Here is a 20,116-nt window from a genome sequence, read left to right on the forward strand (position 1 = left end):
CACAATTCTTTAGCTCTTGATTTGTTTGGGGCAGTGGGAAGCAAACACTTGGGGAAACTCTGAAACCTATGTAAAACTTATTTTTAACAGCTTTTATTTTTTTAAGATGCAGTTTAAACTTGATTCACCTATCAACGTAGGCTTTTCTCCTGATATTCAAACCTCATAATTTGAGATCAAGTACAAACCCAACAGCCTCTGGATCAGAGATCTGAAAAAAAAAAAAAAGAGGCAATCCCATCAGTACAGAAAGACTGTCTCCTTTCTTTGTTTATGAAAATGTCATTGATCCTTAGTAGAAGAAATGCATTCTTGATCTTATATTTGATAGCATGGCCTCTGCATACAAGGCCTAATCAGATCAAATACTGTGAATATCCTACCTAAATATCTTCTGGTTGTAACATATTTAGAGATTATTTAATAGCAATAGCACATAGACTTTTATACCATCCCATAATGCTTTACAGCTCTCTCTGGGCGGTTTACAGTATCAGCATATTGCCCCTCACCCCAATAACCTGGATCCTCATTTTATTAACCTTGGAAGGATGGAAGGCTGAATCAATCTTGAGCCCCCATCAGGATTGAACTCCTGGCAGTGGGCAGAGTTTGCCTGACATACTGCGTTCTAACCACTGCGCCACCATTTTCTTTTAAGGAAGCAAAGCATCTGTGGAAACATACAAAGACCTCTGAATCATTTTGTGTATTTTTGTTTTGAGAAAGACAATCAGGAAACATTTAATAATCCTTCCCCCCTCCCGATTTGAGACAGAAGCAATTAAAAGTAGTAGGGGAAAAAAAAAGAAAAGTGGAAACTTTTCTCCTAACACAGTCCCTGGGCTGTGGACTAGCACCGGGCCATGGCCCATTAAAAACTGGTCTGCACAGCTGGAGGTGAGAGGTGGGTGAACAAAACTGCCAATGTAACATATGGATATCTTTCCCCTTGACTGTTGGAGATGCTACCGTCTCCATTTCTGGTTTCTCAGATTTTGTAAAAAGTAATCTTTGTTTTTCAGTCCTCTTGTCATAAGCATAAAGAAATGGGAACTTGGGCTGAGGGGGGAGGATCCTGCAATTTGAGGGTGGTTAGCTCCTATCCTATCCTATCCTATCCTATCCTATCCTATCCTATCCTATTTCGTCCTGTCCTATACCATCCCTGATTTCAGGAAATACATTCAACTTTCATGATGTAAATTGGTGACTTGTTTATTGTATGGTCTTGAGTTACCTACTCTTTTTTTCCCCTAGAACTTTTGTGTCCGAGGCCTGGAACTCTTCTCTTCTTATCTCTTCAAAGATATTTTAGAACTGTACGATTGGAATCTGATTGGTAGTTATCTTACTATCTTACAAATATATTTATGGGAGATCTCTAGTTGCAGCATAATGTGCTGTATTAATGTGCTGGTTGATTCTCTCTTGATGCATGCTAGAACCCTTCCCCCATCTGACTGCAGAATCTTTCAAGGGGAGGTATTTTGTTAAAAAGCAAAAATGTGATATAAATCAGGGACTTATATCACATTTTTACATTGTGATTTTCCCCCCATTTGTCCTGGGGGGAAAAAAGAGATAAGCTAGTTTGAGATGATAGTTAAGGGCATCTTTGAGAGTTAGAAGCCATATGAAGAGCTATATAAATAAGTCTGTCTCCTGATAAATAAGTATTTTGCTTATAAGACTAGGTATAGTTAACTGCCTTCTATTGCCATCATATTGTGTAAAGTGACAGTGATATGCTCTGAAAAATTGAGACATTGATCCTAAAATTTGTGGGAACCCTTTATTTTTTTTAATTTTTTTTTACCATTCAATCATGTCCAAATTCTTTTTGGAATTTGTGTTTTGAGATTCATGGAGAAGTCCCTGAAGTTTTCTTGGCAAGGTTTTTCAGAAGCTCTCTTTGTCATTGCCTGCTCCCTAGGGCTGATAAAAGTGACTGTCCCAAGGTCATCCAATTGGTTTATTTCCTAAGATGGGACTAGAACTCACAGTTGCCCAGTTTTCTAGCTTGATGCCTTAACCACTACACTGAACTGCCTCTACCCCTAAATTAGGAGGCATTCAATTAATTCAGAATAATTAAGGAAAGGAGATACCCAGTCTAGAGGATATGAATATTGCATAGTTGCTGAGAAACTAAAAGAAAATATAGATATATTCAAAGAATTCAAAGTTTACAGGCAGAAGGAGAAAAGTATAAGGGATAACTTCCCCATCCATCAGAGTAGAATAGAATTTTTTATTGGCCAAGTGTGATTGGACACACAAGGAATTTGTCTTGGTGCATATGCTCTCAGTGTACATAAAAGAAAAGATACGTTCATCAAGGTACAACATTTACAACACAAATGATGGTCAATATATCAATATAAATCATAATGATTGCCTTATGATTTATATTGATAAATCCGGTTCTATAGAACTGGTAGTAAAACCAGCAGTAAAACCAGCAGGAGTCTCCGCCCACCTCCCATGATGTCATCACTGGTGATCTGCGCATGTGCAGAAGAGCATGTTTGTGCGCGCTCCCATTGCGAACAGGTAGTAAAGTAAGTAGAACCCTCTCCTGGTTCAGTGGTTATAAAAAGCCAGGTTTGTGTTGCATGGTGAACATAAATAGTTGATACGTTATACTCTTCTACGTATTTCATAGCTATGATAACAATGCACATGGCAGATTTTGTGAAAATGCTCTTTATTGTTCACTGAGATCATGCAGTTGTATGTTCTGAGTTTTCCTTTTATTAGTCAATATTTTTTTTTAGTTCTATTAAGTTTCTCTCCAGATGCTAATTCCCGTAAGTCCCACCCATATACTACCCATCTGTAGTATAATGATATTTGGAAGACCCTGTGTTCCCAATCTTTTTCAGACGGAGGGGACAAAAAAACTTGTTTTTCACAAAACAAAACACTGTTTCATAGGACGTAAAATCGTTTGCTTTGTAGCAGATTTGTAGAATACAAATTCAGTTCTATAAAAGTAGTTTGATTTTTACTGAAGTACCAAAGATGCAGGTAAATACTCTATGAAATTACACCTTGTGATATACGACACATTCCTGTTCATTTTGTTATATAAGGTCCTTCATCAGAAATCAGTGATACCTCATGTCCTCGGTTCCATTTCATGCCACGCTACGTAAGGTTTCTTCCAGGTAAGTGTATTTCGTTTCAGTGTGACAGGTATTCTTTTAGTTATTTCTCTCTGAGGGGATATAAATCTATGGCTGGACTAGTGTTTCTCAATCTTGACACTTGAAGATGTGAGGACTTCAACTCCCAGAGTTCCTCAGCTAGCTGCGTTTGCTGGGAAATTCTGAAAATTGAATTCCATACATCTTCAAGTTGCCATGGGTGAGAAATATTGGTCTGAACTATGCTTCTCTTTATGACTATGTTTATGATGTAGTGGCTCAGTGGCAAAGACGCTGAGCTTGTCGATTGAAAGATAGGCAGTTCAGCGGTTCAAATCCCTAGTGCCGCATAACGGGGTGAGCTTCCGTTACTTGTCCCAGCTTCTGCCAACCTAGCAGTTTGATAGCGTGTAAAAAAATGCAAGTATAAAAAAAGGGACCACCTTTGGTGGGAAGGTAACAGTGTTCCGTGTGGCTTTGGTGTTTAGTCATGCTGGCCACATGACCACGGAGATGTCTTAGGACAGCGCCGGCTCTTCGGCTTTAAACTGAGATGAGCACCGCCCCCTAGAGTCAGGAACAACTAGCACGTATGTGCGAGGGAAACCTTTACCTTTATGCTTCTTCCAAACTGGCAAATACGTGTTGAAGAATCCACATTTCTACCATGCACAAAGCTTAGATTGCTACTAAGGTTCAAATAGAATGCAAAGCAGAACCCATAAGAAAATCGAATTAACCAGGCCTAAAAGTAACTAAGTTTAGAATTATTATTCACTGTCCTGATTAAGTATGTCGTATAAATGTTGCTTGGGACTTGTTGGGGATTTTTGGTTATTATTCATAAGCAGCAGAAGCTTTGTGGAATGTTTGAACTCTGATTTCTGGCTGCCACTCCTGAAATACCCAAAAGTGCTTTTTCAAGGCAACTGGACTTTCTTTGTTTTTTTTTTTCCTTGAAGATGTTTCACTTCTCGTCCAAGAAGCTTCTTCAGTTTATCTGTGCCCTGAGGGTCACCTGAATAGTGCAAATGGGTGCAGAACCTTCTTGGAACTGAAGAAGCTCCTTGGATGAGAAGCAAAACATCTTCAAGGAAAAAAATAAAGACCGTCCAGTCCAGTTGCCTTTTGAAAAAGCATCTTTGGGACAGCCGTGATCTAGATCAGGGGTCAGCAGCCCGTGGCTCTGGAGCCGCATGTGGCTCTTTCATCCCTCTGCTGCGGCTCCCTGTCACTCAAAATATGCGTCACAACCGGACAATGTGCAATACCCACCGGCATGCAATTTATTGAGCTTTTCAACCCTAGTAGGCCAACCATGGATAAATCCAAGAAAAGAAAAGTTTCAGAAGAAAACAGAACATTTAATTTAACTACATATGCTAGTTTTGTGGCTGCTCAGGAAGTAGTCGGGCATGGGAAGGGTTTTGTGACTCCCAGTGTTTTCTTTTCTGTGGGAAACAGGTCCAAATGGCTCTTTGAGTGTTTAAGATTGCCAATCCCTGATCTGGATGAATGAGAATCACCGTAGACACTAATTTTGAGGTTGATTTTCTGTTTCTGGTTTCTTCTTCATTCCAGAGAACCTACCTATAGGAAACATTTACTTCTGGTCACTTCTGGTTGGACTAACAGCTTTCTGTTGTGTTAGATGCTCTTCTCTATAATGGAGAATGTGCAGCACAAATTATTTCACTGTTCTAATGGGATTTTCATAGGAAGTTGCTTTAAAGCGAGTCAGAACGATCAGTGAGATGATCAGTTATCATCTTCTAGCAACAGCAGCCATCATACAAAATTTCCACTGAAATTTAACAGTTGCCCAAATAATGAGAAGGCGAGCAAGATTTCCCTTGAGTTTGTTTTTATCTATCATGCATAGACATCTTGCCAAGGTGTGTTTATATTAGAGTTGGAAGGTGTGTTTTTAAAAATGTTTTGTTTTCAAATATTTTTTTATTATTTCTATCTATCACTGGAAGTGCCTTTTCTTCTACTGCTTGAATTACATTTGATGTAATTATTTTGGGTTTTCTTTTTTTCTTTTTTTTGAATCTTAAGATTTGATTATGAACTTTTTAATATAATTTTATTGTATTTTATTGCTGAAGCTTACATTTAAATGTATTGCACTGCCTCGGGTGACTGGGTCCAGACTGGTGGCTTATAAATATTTAAGTAAAATATATTTTTCAAAATTTAAATATGTTTAAAATTAAGCCGATTGTAGACTTTCAGGTTTGTGAAATAAGTATGTATACCACGTCTTGATGTGATATCATAGTCCTACTAGCTTTGAAGGCAAAATGTCCAGGTTGACATGAAAACATAGTCTTTTTGCTGCTTATTTTAAGACCTAAAAATGATATAACGTGGCTTTCAGCCCCCTCTCAAATTCTTGCATTTCTCGTTTTGTGAAACAGAAAAATTGCAAAAGAATTTACACCTGACTTTTAGTATAATGTGTAACAGGGGAATTAGTCATTGTGAGCTGCTTTGAGTTGTACACACAACCTCCATGCTGGTCCTTTTGTGAATTTATAGATTTTGTGCAAGCACTAAATTGAGTGACAGCAAGTTCAAATAATTGCATGGTGGCTATCTAGCATACGGTGGCTTATTATTTGAGTTAGTGCATCATGCTAAGCCAAAATATGGTTGGCCTGGCTTTGGTTTAATATTTTGGCTCGCCCCAGCTGTTATGATTTCCATACTGTGGGTTTATAAATTACTGTATTTTTCGGAGTATAAGACACACCTTTTTTCCCCAAAAAAGAGGGTGAAAATCTGGGTGCGTCTTATACTCCGAATGTAGCCCCGCCCAGCTTCTCAAACGGAGGTTTCAGAGGCTGAAAAAAGCATCAGAAACGAAGCGTCAGAAAAAAAGCCTCCAAACAGAGCTTCAGAAAATAAGCCCCCAAACAGAGCTTCAGAGGCTTTTTTTCTGAAGCTGTTTCAGAGGCTTTCAGAGGCGGATAAAAAAAGTTTTTTTCTGAAATGGAATTTCAGAAGTTTCAGAGGCAGAAAAAAAGCAAAAAAAAAAAAAAGAAGGGCACAGAGCTCACAACCAAGGAACCTGTTGCTAAAATTCTGGAACAGCTGATTGGGGGTAATCTGGGAGGCCGATCCACCTGCCAATCAGCTGTTTTCTTATTTTCCTCCCCAAAAATTAAGGTGCGTCTTAAATACGGTAGTGTGATAGGTGAATCCCACCAGTTGTAGCTTATGGCTTAATGTGATGTGTAGACAATCTATTGTTTTAAGTTTTCTGCAGAAGCTGTTTAGCTGCCCTGAAACCATTGCTAGTTTTCCTTTCCTTTCAATGTATAAAAAAGTTTGACAACCAGTCCCATTCTCTTTTTAAGATGGCGGGAAGGAAGTTCTCTCAATGCATCAGATCCTCCTGTATTTGTTACGCTGCAATAAACCACTCGTGCCAGAAGAAGAGATTGCCAATATGCTACAGTGGGAAGAGCTGGAGTGGCAGAAATATGCCGAGGAATGCAAAGGAATGATAGTGACCAGCTCTGGCATGGTACTGAAATGTTCTCTCTTGAAATAAAACTACAGTAAATATACACTAAATATTAGCCATTCCAACTACTACTAACAAGTGTATGTTTTTAATGTTACATTACCACAGAATCTATTACGGTTGAGCAATGTATATTGCTATAGGGCCTGGGCCTAGGCCTAGAGGTGGACTGCTTGCCTCACAATCAAGAGGTTGTGAGTTCAATCCTAGGTAGAGGCAGATGTAGGGTCTCCTGCTTGGGCAGGGGGTTGGACTAGATGACCTGCAAGAGTCCCTTCCAAATCTGTTAATGTGTCACTCTGTACCCCATTTGCCACCCCGAGTCCTCTAACCTGGATGAGGCTGAGTATTCCAGTGACATCATGGCATCAATTGTGGCCCCCTTTGCGGGCCCCAAGTAGGGCACAAAATACAGGTAGTCTTCAATTTACAACCTATTTGTTTAGTGACTGCTCAAAGTTACAATAGCACTGACAAGAAGGGACTTATGTCGGTTTCTCCACACTTGCGACCACTACAACATCCCCATGGTTACATGATCAAAATTTGGACTCTTGACAATTAGCATTAGCACTTAGACTTAGATGCCACTTCATAGTGTTTTACAGCACAACCTCTCTAAGCGGTTTACAGAGTCAGCATATTGCCTCCCCCCCCCAAACAATCTGGGTCCTCACTATACCGACCTTGGAAGGATGGAAGGATGGGTCAACCTTGAGCCTGGTGAAGATCGAATTCCTGGCAGTTGGCAGTGTTAGCCTGCAATACTGCATTCTAACCACTGTGTCACCATGGCGTAGTTCATATTTATTATAGTTGCAATGTCCCAGGATCATGTGATTACCTTTTGTGACCTTCTGAGAAGCAAAGCCAGATTATCTTAACTATCTTGCTTAACCACATAAATTTTGGGCTCAATTGTGGTCATAAGTCGAGGACTACTATGGTGTGTCCTGGGTGCCTCATAAAGAATAAAACTCTAAAAATACAATAACAAAAAAAGCTTTGTTCTGAAATTAAGGGAAGGAGAAGAACAGAGACCACCGCAGGCAGATTTAAGCATTTGGTATATAAAATTCTGGGTTATTTCCCAGGGCCCTGTGTAAGATTGTCCTATTTGTAGGTAAGGTCGGGAATATAGAACTTGTGGCCTTGAAGATGTTATTGAATTACAACTCTTAGCATCTCTCCTTTTGACTGTGATCGTTGGGTCTGCTGGAAGTTGTGAATCAGCAGCATCCACAAGACCAACGATGCAAATAGGCCACGTATCAGGTTTGCACCAAGGCATGCTGGGACTAGAGGAGGAGCCTTTCAATACCACTGAGTCCTACCTAAAAACAAAAATGTATCTTTAGTTCAAAAGCTAGAAGAGCTATCTTGGTGGCAGATGCAATAAAATCTAAAGGGGCCTGATGCAGCAGTTACTTGTCAGGGTCAATCTCAGAGGTCTTTTCCAGAGGTTTGTCCATTTGTCCATTATTATTTACAAGATGCTTTTCACTTCCGTTTAATATTTGATTACAGATAGTCCTTGACTTATAACAAGTCACTTAACGATTACAATTAATTATGACTAACCTGAAAAGGGGGACTTACGATCCAGGTGAAAAGTACCGGTGATCGTGCCATCTTCCCTTCCCCAGCCCCGTGGTCACGTGACCACACTTTGGACACTTACCACAGCTGCATATATGGATGTCTCTAGCATCCCGTGTCACATAAGCGTATTTTACTGTAGCTTTTCCTAAAACGGGCAGTTATTTCTAGTTTTGGACAAAACCCCAGGACAAAACCATTGTTCATTTTAAGACTGTGGCTTTTGCTTAATAACCACCACAAAAAAATTTAATTGTTTCTTCGGTTTTATGACCATGATGACTTATGACCGTAATGGGCAGACTGCATTACTATTGTAACTCGAGGGCTACCTCTTATGAAATTTTAACAATGACATTGTCTAAGACAGGGGTCCCCAACCTGTGGACCACGACCCATTACCGGTCTGCGGCCTATTTGCAGTTGGGCTGTGTGAGTGGCCAGCTGGTGCATGCACAACCCCATTCGTGCGAACTTCATGAGGGTTTGAAGCCCCACTTGTGCGAGTAGCACTGGGGCTCGGGGGCATCATTTGTGTGACCATCATAAGCACTTGCGATCTCACTCAAGTGAGCGCTCATGGCTCCACTCATGCGAGTGTCTTGGCCCTACTCGCACAATCAACAGGTGCTTGGCTGCGCACAAAACCATTGTCTCTTTCTCCCCTTGCCCCCTCCCCCTGGGCCGCCAACTCGGAAATATTGGGGAACTCTGGTCTAAGACATTAACATGCCTTTGTATTCATGTGTGGGTTAAATGCATTAGGTTTCATTCCGTTTGTCTAATATGTTGAGTGCCAATGAAACAAGCATAGAACAATAGGATAAAATACTGACAAGGGAATACAAAGTTCAGAAAGTAAAATTTTTTAAAAAAAGTAACACAGGAAGCAATCCAAGCAATGAGTTTTAAATAAACGATCTGCTTGAATTTCTCCCTCCCTCCTCCATGCTCCAGAACATTTCATCCATCTTCCAAAAGAAAGAAAATCTCATGTCACATAAAAACCTCTTCCTGTTGTGTTCACCTTAATATGTATTGTACTTCTGACAACAGGAGTAACTTTTGTGGATTTTAATAATGAACCTCTCATCTTGCTACTTGTCTATAATGACTAAAGATCATGAGGGGATTTATGGAGCATCATTTTCTTGGTTGTATGCGTGTGTGTGTCTCCATGTAGCTTTTTAAAATGAGAATGAAAAAAAGAAGAGAAATTGGTTTTGTGTGTGCATATTTTTCTTTTCTGCCAAGTCCCTATAGTGACAATAGCAATTATTCTGATTTCTGCCAGGAACAAATAGAAGAGGAAGATTTGTGTAGGTTTTCTGCTTCTTTGTTAATGTGAAGACTAAATTAAGAATAGAGAGAGGAGGAATATCTCTCACAGAGCATAACCTTGTAAATTTATTGAGAAGAGCATTGCATTATTTAAATAAAAATGAATTTTGAGTCTTCTTCAGGGCTAAATATCCATTCCTTTCTGGGGTGATGTTTAAACTCTAAAATTTAGAATGACAGTGGCTCCTGCAAGATAATTAAACTTTTATCAGACTTTTTTATTCATTTCACCGCTAGCTTATATTTATATTAGTCCTTTCAGCAATTATGAGCTCCTAAGATATTAATTCCTGGGTGGAACCTTACATTATAAAAACAGAATGAATGGTTCATTTTGTGAGAACTTTTGGGAGACACAGAAGGATGGTAATTCTAATTTTAGTCCTCCCATAAGTTACTGTAATCAATAAATAACAGTGACTTAAGCAACCTAAAATTAACCACAGCCATTTTGTGTTTTAAATCTAGCAGTGGCATGAAATGAGGTGACCATCTTGTTATCCTTCTCCATGTCTGTTTTATGTTGAGGCTGAACTTATTTAGCCAGCTCAAAGTTTTCTGCTGCCTAAGAAGTCTCTGTGGTTAAACAATCCGTTTCTGTGCGTGAATGTGAAAAGGGTAACAGAAAGGATATTTCACACTTTTTCATTACATAGTAATATTTGGACATGTGAATAGGATGATTTTTTTTGGCCAGGAAAGAAAACCCAATTAAAGTTGGGAGAGATCCTGCTAGTTTCAGACTGCTAATTTTCAAGTAGAGCTGCTAGCTACTTTCAGAATAGTGTTAGTAGATATAGTGCATGAAAGCTCATAGAAATCTTCAATGTGTTAAGTTTGTTTATATCTTTAGAAAGTTATGTGTATCCAAAACTCTATAACAATAGCAGTAGCCCATAGACTTATATACCGCTTCATGGTGCTTTACAGCTTCTCTGAGTGGTTTACAGCAGAGGTCTCCAACCTTGGCAACTTTAAGACTTGTGGACTTCAATTCCCAGAATTCCTCAGCCAGCAAAGCCAGCTGATGAATTCCTGGGAGTTGAAGTCCACAAGTCTTAAAGTTGCCAAGGTTGGAGACCCCTGCTTTATAGTGTCAGCATATTGTCCCCAACAATCTGAGTCTTTTACCAACCTCGGAAGGATGGAAAGCTGAGTCAACCTTGAGAATTGAACTCCTGGCAGTGGGCAGAGTTTGCCTGCAATACTTCATTCTAACAACTGCGCCACCACCATAGTTCAAATAAGCATTGATGGAGCCATTATTAATGGAAAATTTATTTTTTGTTCTTTTTCTTTTCCTTTTCTGTTCCTGTAGAAGCCCAGTTCTGTTCGCATTGATCAGTTGGATCGTGAACAATTCAACCCTGATGTGATTACTTTTCCCATTATCGTCCATTTTGGAATACGACCAGCTCAACTCAGTTATGCTGGAGACCCACAGTAAGCTCCTCCCTTATCAGTTATACGGAACTAATCAACCACGTAACATTTTTTTAAAATAAGCAATATATATAAGTAGTGAAACATCTAATATTATTGTCATGCTTGCTTTTTTCCCCCTTTTGTTGAGAGTGGCCAAAGTGCCCCAGTCTCCATGAGAGATGCCAGATGGTTGTGGTCAAAGATTTGATGGAAGTAACTGAAGGAACTTTTATCATGCAATCATCCTTTTTCCCTGAACAGTCTATTGCACGTTTTTTTTAAAAAAAATAAATATTTATTTTTGGTAGTTTTTTCCCTTTTTTCCCTTATTGGAAAGATTCACTTCCATTAGCAGTAGCCCATGCCTGTTGTCTTCTGGTTCCAACTCGGAGCTGCAGCAGATGAAAAATTAAGCTTTCGTACACAATGGATCAGGGGTGTCAAACTTGATTTCACTGGGGGCCGCATCAGGGTTGTGTTTGACTTTGGGGGTGGGGGTGGGCGTGGCCAGCTTGTGATGGCCCAAGCGCTCTGCTAGTGAAAATGGCCTCTCGAGTGTACGGCCCTCCTGAGCGCCGTTTTCACTGTAGGAATTTAGCACCCACCCACCTCCTAGAAGAATGAAATATTTTAGAAAATATTTTAAAAGGAGAATATATTTCCCTGGATGAGAAATGGAGAAACATGTTTTAAAGACAAAGCAGCTCCCTGCAACTTCCTGCCACCCCACCTTTGTCAATGAGCCATCATCTGCATCATAATAGAACCCATCTAGCAACTGAAACTCACCACATGGCACCTGGGAAGATTACATCAGCCAGCAAGGCTAGCTAAGACTCCCACCCCCTGGGAGTTTGACAACCAATCAGGGTACTCTTCTTGTGCCCCAGAAAGTTCAAAGCTCAGAAAAAGCATAAAGCCAGGGAGCACACAGGATCTCACCCCTTTTCTGTTCAGGATCTCAAGCCATGTGATCCTGGCCACCATTAAACCATCTTTCCAAGCAGCCTCCATGTTTCCAGTGTCTTTGTCCCCACTTGGAACTGAACCCAGATGGATATTTCTTCCAACACACCGGCAGAGGGTTGCAGGAGGCCGTGGCAGCCGAAAACAGAGTTCAAGAGCCCATTTTCGCTGGCAGAAGCACCTCAGCCTGGTCTTCCCTGTTTCCAGGGCGGCCCCATGGGCCAGATCTAAGTACCCCACGGGCCTTGATTTTGACACCCCTGCAATAAATGATACTGGAAATATACAGGTAGTTCTCGGCTTATGACTACAATTTCTATTGCTAAGATATATAGGTGTTGTTGGAAGAAATATCCATCTGGGTTCAGTTCCAAGTGGGGACAAAGACACTGGAAACATGGAGGCTGCTTGGAAAGATGGTTTAATGGTGGTCAGGATCACATGGCTTGAGTTCCTGAACAGAAAAGGGCTGAGATCCTGTGTGCTCCCTGGCTTTATGCTTTTTCTGAGCTTTGAACTTCCTGGGGCACAGGAAGAGTACCCTGATTGGCTGTCAGACTCCCAGGGGGTGGGAGTCTTAGTTAGCCTTGTACGTTGTCTCTCAAGCTTGCCTGAGCCTTGCCATGTGGTGAGTTTCTGTTCTATTGTGTTGCAAATGATGGGGGGATTGAGTGAGCTTGGTTGAGGCTTTAATGGCCCATTGACAAAGGTGGGGGGGAGTCAGGAAGCTGCTTTGTCTTTAAAACATATTTCTCCATTTCTCATCCAGGGAAATATATTCTGCCTTTTTAAATATTTTCTAAAATATTTCATTCTTTTAGGAGGGGGGTGGGTGCTAAATTCCTACAGTGTGAAGTGAATTTTGCCTCCTTTTATGACCTTTTTTGTCACAGTTGTTAAGTGAATCACTACAGTCGTTAGGTTAGTAGCATGGTTGTTAAGTGAATCTGGCTTCCCCATTGACTTTCCTTGTCAGAGGGTCGCAAAAGGTGATCGGACCAGACCCAGGGACACTGCCGCTGTCATCAATATGAACCGGTTGCCAAGCATCTGAATTTTGATCATGTGACCATGGGGATGCTGCAAAGGTTGCAACTGTGAAAAAATGGTCATAAGTCACTTTATTCAGTGCCGTTTTGTAAATTTGAACAGTCACTAAATGAACTGTTGTAAGTCGAGGACAGCCTCTATTAGTTTATCTGTATGGTTATGAAGAGCATTCCTGTGTATAAATTAATTCTGGACAGGTCACTAAGCTAAACACACAATGTTCCAAAATGTAACTATTTTTCTGTCGTCTCTTTCAGGTACCAAAAACTCTGGAAAAGTTATGTGAAATTACGCCACCTGCTGGCTAATAGTCCCAAAGTGAAACAAGCAGATAAACAGAAATTAGTTCAGAGAGAAGTATGTTATAATTTCATCTTCTGGTAATTGTTGGTTTGGCAGTTGCCTTTAACCCCAGTCTATCGTGAATCCTAGTGTGTTATCCAAGGTTATAGGCATCTGAGTGTTTACTTTATTTATTTATTTATTTTATTAGATTTTTATACCGCCCTTCTCCCGAAGGACTCAGGGTGGTGTACAGCCAAAATAAAAACAGTAACAAAATACAATTAAAATAAACAATTAAAAAACTTATTATAAAATTGGCCAAAATTTAAAACATATTAAAATTTAAAACCCTTTAAAATACTAAAATATAAATAACCCCAGTTAAAATTAATAAACTTCTAAGCCAGTCCCGCTTGAATAAATAGGTGCGTTTTCAGCTCACGGCGAAAAGTCCGAAGATCAGGCACTTGACGTAAGCCAATTATGTTATTCTGATATTTGTTTGGATGAGTCTGAACTAGGGGTGAAATCCAGCAGGGTCTGACAGGGTCTGGAGAATCGGTAGCGGAAATTTTGAGCAGTTTGGAGAACTGGCAAATACCATCCCTGGCTGGCCTCAGAGTGGGGTGGGAATGGAGATTTTGCAATATCCTTCCCCCAGGAGTGGGGAGGGAATGGAGATGTTGCAGTACCCATCCCCTGCCACGCCCACCAAGCCACGCCCACATAACTGGTAGCAAAAAAATTTGGATTTCACCACTGGTCTGAACTAGAAGAATTTTACAGCTAGAAGGTACAGTATTCTGTATTTTGTTTGAAGATGCAGAGAGATGTTTGCAAGAGATAGACTGGGAGGAGGGGCAGTTGGCAATTTTAAGGGAGTAAAGCCAGTGTCTGCTGGCTTTGGGGGTTCTTGGGAAGAATACTGGGGTTTTTTAAATGTAATTTACTGTAATTCATTTGTATGCACAAAAGCCAGGTTTCTCAAGTTTCATTATTAGCAATAGACTTACAGTGTATATAGCTCCATAGTGCTTTACTGCTCTCTCTAAGCAGTTATCAGAGTCAGCATATTGTCCCTAACAATCTTGAGTCCTGATTTTACCGACCTCAAAAGGGTGGAAGTCTGAGTCAACCTTGAGCCAATGAGGATCGAACTGCTGGCAGTTGGCTGAGTTAGCCTGCAATACTGCATTCTAATAACTGTGCCACCTCAGCTTTTTTACTAACCTTACTAATTACTACTTCCTAAAATTACTAATTCTTTTTAATTTAATGTGGGTATTCATTATTACTATTTTAGGTGCAGAAAGTTTTATGAATGGAAAGTGGGGATAGAGAGGAGGAAAATTAGTAAATAATAAACTACCCAAGGACTATGTATGGCTTCTGCAATTCTGGGGATCTTTTGAATATATAAAAATATATTAGAATATTCTAAAATAATGTTAATTGTTTTCTAGGGATTTAGGAAGCTATCTTGTACAAATGAAATCACTGGTCCATCAACTCAGAATTGTCTAATCTGATTAATTTTGGTTTTGTCCATGAGCCACACTTCTTCCAGTCTATGAGCTGTTTGCAATTCTTAGGAGATGATAGAAATGCACAGTACTAAAATGTACAGTATTCCTCAATTTACGACCGCAGTTGGGACTTCCGTCACTAAGCAATGTGATCGTTAAGTGAATTGTGCCTGATTTTACAACCATTTTTCTGTGGTTGTTAAGCAAATCATCATTTTTTTTTAATTTGCATTTATATCCCGCCCTTCTCCAAAGACTCAGGGCAGCTTACACTATGTTAAGCAATAGTCTTCATCCATTTGTATATTATATACAAAGTCAACTTATTGCCCCCAACAATCTGGGTCCTCATTTTACCTACCTTATAAAGGATGGAAGGCTGAGTCAACCTTGGGCCTGGTGGGATTTGAACCTGCAGTAATTGCAAGCAGCTGCTGTTAATAACAGACTGTCTTAGCAGTCTGAGCCACTCAAGGACCATGGCCGTTAAGCAAATGATGTGGCTGTTCAGCCAACCCAGCTTTCTCCATTGACGTTGCTTTCCCCTGGGAAAGTTGTATATTGCAATCGTGTGACCTTGGGATACGGCAGCTATTGTAAATACATGCTGGTTGTCCAGACCCTGAATTTTGGTTATGCGAGTGAGAGGATGCCACGATGCTGCGGTAATAAGCACAAGAACTAGTCATAATTCCCTCTTTCAGCTCAGTTTTAACTTTGAATAGTGTTTATATGAAACAGTTGTAAGCCAGGGAAGTACCTTTAGTTTCGATCTTTGATTGCTCAATTCAGTAAATCACAGTTAAGCCCATGAGTTCTATCAGTAAAAAAAAAAGGGTTGCATTTGAGCAGACAAAGAACTGCTTTGTTCAAAGACTGCTGATAGCTCAATCCCTTAAGCAAATTGTAAGACTTGTTGCTGTAGTCAGTGCTTGTGATATGCCTGTGTGAAATATCCTAGAGCCCAGGGACATTAAAATTCCCTTCCCTAGTATTTACATCTTCTGAACAAGAAAAGGAGTTGCTTTAGGCAATGTAATACTGTAGCTGTCATATATCCAACCTTGGGTTTCCTTTTAATAGCAGAATCCTATTATATATCATACGTTACTTGTAAAATGTTGCAACCTCACATTTTCCTTGTAAAATCAGAATGCTCTTCTATACCACTAACGACTCTTAAAATATATCTCCAATTAAAAAGGATGTGTATTTATGGACTTGGTCAAGACTGAGAGACCGTATTTTAAGGTAATCTTGAGATTCTAGCATCTCACCCTACAGTAAAAGCATAGTTAGAAAATAACAACATGACAACTTCACGGATTTGAGATGGGGAGAGCAAAAGGGGAAAGAAGGAGATGGAAAATGTCACGTTCCTTTTTAAAAAAGCAAAACATTGTCTCTTTTTTTTAAAAAAAACTGCCATTACTGTACTGCTAAGTAGTTTTGTACTGGAGAAATAGGGAACCTGTTCACACTTTAGTTTTTTTTAATCACATAGTGTAAACCTAAAGATATTTACTCAGAAAAAACAACAACACTATGCAATGGCACTTCTTCCAATTAATGTTTTTAGCAGCCTCGGGCAGCCAAGTGTCACATTCCAGTTGTGTTGGCCTTCAGGGTGTTACATGCTTAGAGTCTTGCAAAATCAGTTTTTGGCTTTCTCTCTTAAGTGGGAAGGTCCATGCCCTACTAATAAACCTGCCCCATGGCTTTGACAGACAAGAACTATTTTTTTTTTGTTTTAATATTATAGACCAGTGTTGACGAACCTATGGCACATGTACCGGATGTGGCACACAAAGCCATCCCGTGCCAAATGCGCGGCCTTGCCAGCTCCTCATTGTGTTCCTGAGCTCAAACACACGCTGGCCAGCTGACCATCGCGCATGTGGTGCTGGTGGACCCCGGAAGTGCGGCGATCCATTGTGCATGCGCAAACTGGCACCCAGCCTTCCAGGTTGGCTTTGCATGCATGCACGATGAATTGCCGCACTTCTGGGGTCGCTGGCACCACGCGTGCAACGGCCAGCTGGCCAGCGCACATTTGAGCGCACAAATGCGACAGGAGACAGTGAGGCCGCGCATTCGTCATAGGACGGTTTCGCGTGCCACTTCCGGCACACGGGTTGGCACGTGAGAACGCGAAAAGTTCGCCAACCCTGTTGTAGGCTGTTTTCAACTTTACAGAAGTCTTTCGTTGCTGCAGTGTAGAATAAATGGAAGACAAGAACTTTTTTTTATTAAAAAAAAAGAAATTCTTTCTAGGGAATAATGGACACGTTATTGTTAAAATTATAGCAGATAGGATTTGTGGGTGATTACATTTCACTGCAAACCAGAAAGAGAGAAGGAGTGCTGCTTTGACATTTATCACCCTGCCGCGTAAATCTCTGTTTCTAGATTTTTATCACCTGAGCTGACTGGAAATGTCTCTGCTTCATTTTTATTTTTATTTTTTTTGCTTCTCTCATGGATTGTACTTAGGGGTCTTAAGGCAGTCGCTTTAACAGAAGCCTACCGTAGAAAGATTTCAGCACGATAAAGAGACATCTAAACACTTGCTTGTCCTCATTATTCTTCATTGTGGGACCTGTGATTTGCACATGTGGATTTGTGCTTGCAGGAACTTCTTTATAACCCTCTACAATAGGTAGTTCTAGGTAGGAATCCTGCCCTCTGTGGGGCTCTTTAGCATGTGCCTAAACTAAAGTAATTCTTTTCCAAGCACAATTCTCAAAGAATCTCTTTAGCAAGATTTATTGAGAAGAACGAGATGGGTTTGCAAGAAAAGCAGCAGCTGAACTATTTCCCTTCTAACATTCAGTATATCCCCAAGTACATTAGAGCAGATGCTTCTTTCTCTTCTTTTTAACTGCCTTACTGGGAGCTGGCAAAGTGACGGGTATGGAGGTTGTGAGGCAAACAGGCGCTGAGGCAGCAAATATTTTTTTCAAGGCACACATAATATAGGAAATACTTTGTGATGTATCTTTTCCTTCATCACAGAATGCAGCTGCGCGGGTGATAGAGGGAGCTCCACGTAGCTCCCATGTAACACCACTCCTGCGCAGACTGCACTGGCTGCCTGTGGTCTTTCGGGTGCACTTCAAGGTTCTGGTTACTACCTTTAAAGCGCTCCATGGCTTAGGGCCTGGGTTCTTACGGGACCGCCTACTGTTACCTCATGCCTCCCACCGACCCGTACGCTCACACAGAGAGGGACTTCTCAGGGTGCCGTCCGCCAAACAATGTCGGCTGGCGGCCCCCAGGGGAAGATCCTTCTCTGTGGGAGCTCCTACCCTCTGGAACGAACTTTCCCCTGGTTTGCGCCAAATATCTGACCTTTGGACCTTCCGCCGCGAACAGAAAACACATTTATTTATTCGCGCAGGGCTGTCTTAAATTTTGTGGGTTTTAAATTTATATTATGAATTTTAATGGGTTTTTAGAATTTTAAACGTTTTTTAAAGTTTTAGGCCAATTGTTTAATAAGTTTTTTAACTCTTTTTTTAATTGTATATTGTATTGCTTGTTTTATTTTGGCTGTACACCGCCCTGAGTCCTTCGGGAGAAGGGCGGTATAGAAATCTAATAAATAATAATAATAATAATAATCACGGCCTGTTTATTTTTTCCTGTAAGATAGTGTACAATTTGGATGCATCCAATCCTAATTTCAAGGGTTTCCACCAGCCGTTCCTGGTTCTGCATATTTGTATGCCAGATTGTGGCAGTAATAAACCCACTCCTATTTATCCTTCCTCCTAAGATATCTTAGAGTGGGGTTGTCCTATGTTGCCAATAGACCAAGCTCTCAGTTATATTTTTTGATTTCACTGATAATTCCATTGTGAGATTCCAAAGAACATATGAAGGATGTTTCCTCATCATTTTCTATAAATTCAAGGGGATGTTGATTCCTTAGCAAAATACCGTTCTCTTTTTCTTTCTCTAAAGGAAGCCCTGCAAAAAATCAGACAGAAGAATACCATGCGGAGGGAAGTAACTGTTGAGCTGAGCAGCCAAGGATTCTGGAAGACTGGAATTCGTTCTGATGTCTGTCAGGTGAGTTGAAGTTCCTTTTGTCTTCCTAGGGGATGGTGAAAGTCAGTTTTAACTAAGGCTCTTTCAAACCTGTGGAATACAAATGAGGAGGAGCATGGCTCCCAAACTCTCAAAATTCAATAAATCTACTATTGCAGATCTAATCCTTGACAACTCCAGTATTTCTTGCTTTTTTTTTGCTGAGGTAAACGGAAGATTTTGCATAGGGTAGTCATCATTCTGAAGATTTTGCATAGGGTACTCATCCATTCCGTTTCCTTTCAGAGTAGTCCTAAAAATATCTATACAGCTGCTCATAAACCATTGAATTGTGACCAATTTGTTGTCAGATAATCAATCAAACTTCAGAAAAGTGGAGATATAAGGCACATATACTTATTTCTGGACCGGCCCACAGCAGGCAGTAGAAAGGAAAAATGTATATGAAAGCAGAACTTCACAAGTGGAATTTTGAACTAGAAGGATTCTCAATCATGCTTAACTACCTTTTAATTTTTATTATTCTTGGTTGCTTTGAAACGGAGATGTACAAAATGGAATGGGTATCAATGATATTATCCTTCCCCGTCCCCCGATGTTTTTCTTTTTATATGTAGCTTCTGTTTTTGAGGAATAAATGTTCTAATGCGAAATCCATGTCGAACAGCATCTTTCTTTCTTTTAGCACTTACATTGTTCATGGCCTTGAAATCCTTTGCAGCTTATCCACTGAAATGTTCTTGTTCTTTTTATTGTGAAGGACAGCAACGTACCAAATGGCAATGGATCTGCTCTATCGCAGAATCCATGGTTTTTGAGAGAAAACTCGATAAAATATACCCATATGGTATATTCATATATCCCCCCCAAGATGTCAAAGGAGACGATGTATCCTTACATGTATCTGCGTGTCTGTGTCTCTGTGTGTGTAGCTCTATTGTATGTGTATCTATTATCTATGTGTATCATATTAATATCTATGCTGCTTCCTGCCAGATTAAAAAGCAATTGGATGCAATTAAATGTGTAGTGAGACTGTGAGCACGAGCACATTACAGAATAGTTGAAAGTTATTGGTGTAGTATTTTTCTTTCTTGCCCAGTGGAATAGATTGGTTCAGGATTAGAGTTTCAATTTAATAAAATTGAAATGTCCCTGTGTTCAACATGCTGCTAGCAAAATAC

General features: G+C 40.2%; 1 protein-coding gene across 4 annotated transcripts in view; it reads left to right on the forward strand.

The window, feature by feature from the left end:
* DROSHA (drosha ribonuclease III) overlaps positions 1-20,116 on the forward strand; it is a 119,729-nt gene that overhangs the window by 30,039 nt on the left and 69,574 nt on the right. For all 4 annotated transcript variants that reach the window (XM_058175250.1, XM_058175252.1, XM_058175253.1 and 1 more), the window contains 6 exons: positions 1,261-1,342; positions 3,099-3,173; positions 6,518-6,687; positions 10,946-11,070; positions 13,326-13,425; positions 18,846-18,953. In XM_058175250.1, coding sequence (XP_058031233.1) covers positions 1,261-1,342; positions 3,099-3,173; positions 6,518-6,687; positions 10,946-11,070; positions 13,326-13,425; positions 18,846-18,953 — 660 coding nt within the window. The remainder of the gene's footprint in view (positions 1-1,260; positions 1,343-3,098; positions 3,174-6,517; positions 6,688-10,945; positions 11,071-13,325; positions 13,426-18,845; positions 18,954-20,116) is intronic.

Source organism: Ahaetulla prasina, chromosome 3 (genome assembly GCF_028640845.1).
Source record: "Ahaetulla prasina isolate Xishuangbanna chromosome 3, ASM2864084v1, whole genome shotgun sequence".
NCBI classification, from domain to species: domain Eukaryota; kingdom Metazoa; phylum Chordata; class Lepidosauria; order Squamata; family Colubridae; genus Ahaetulla; species Ahaetulla prasina.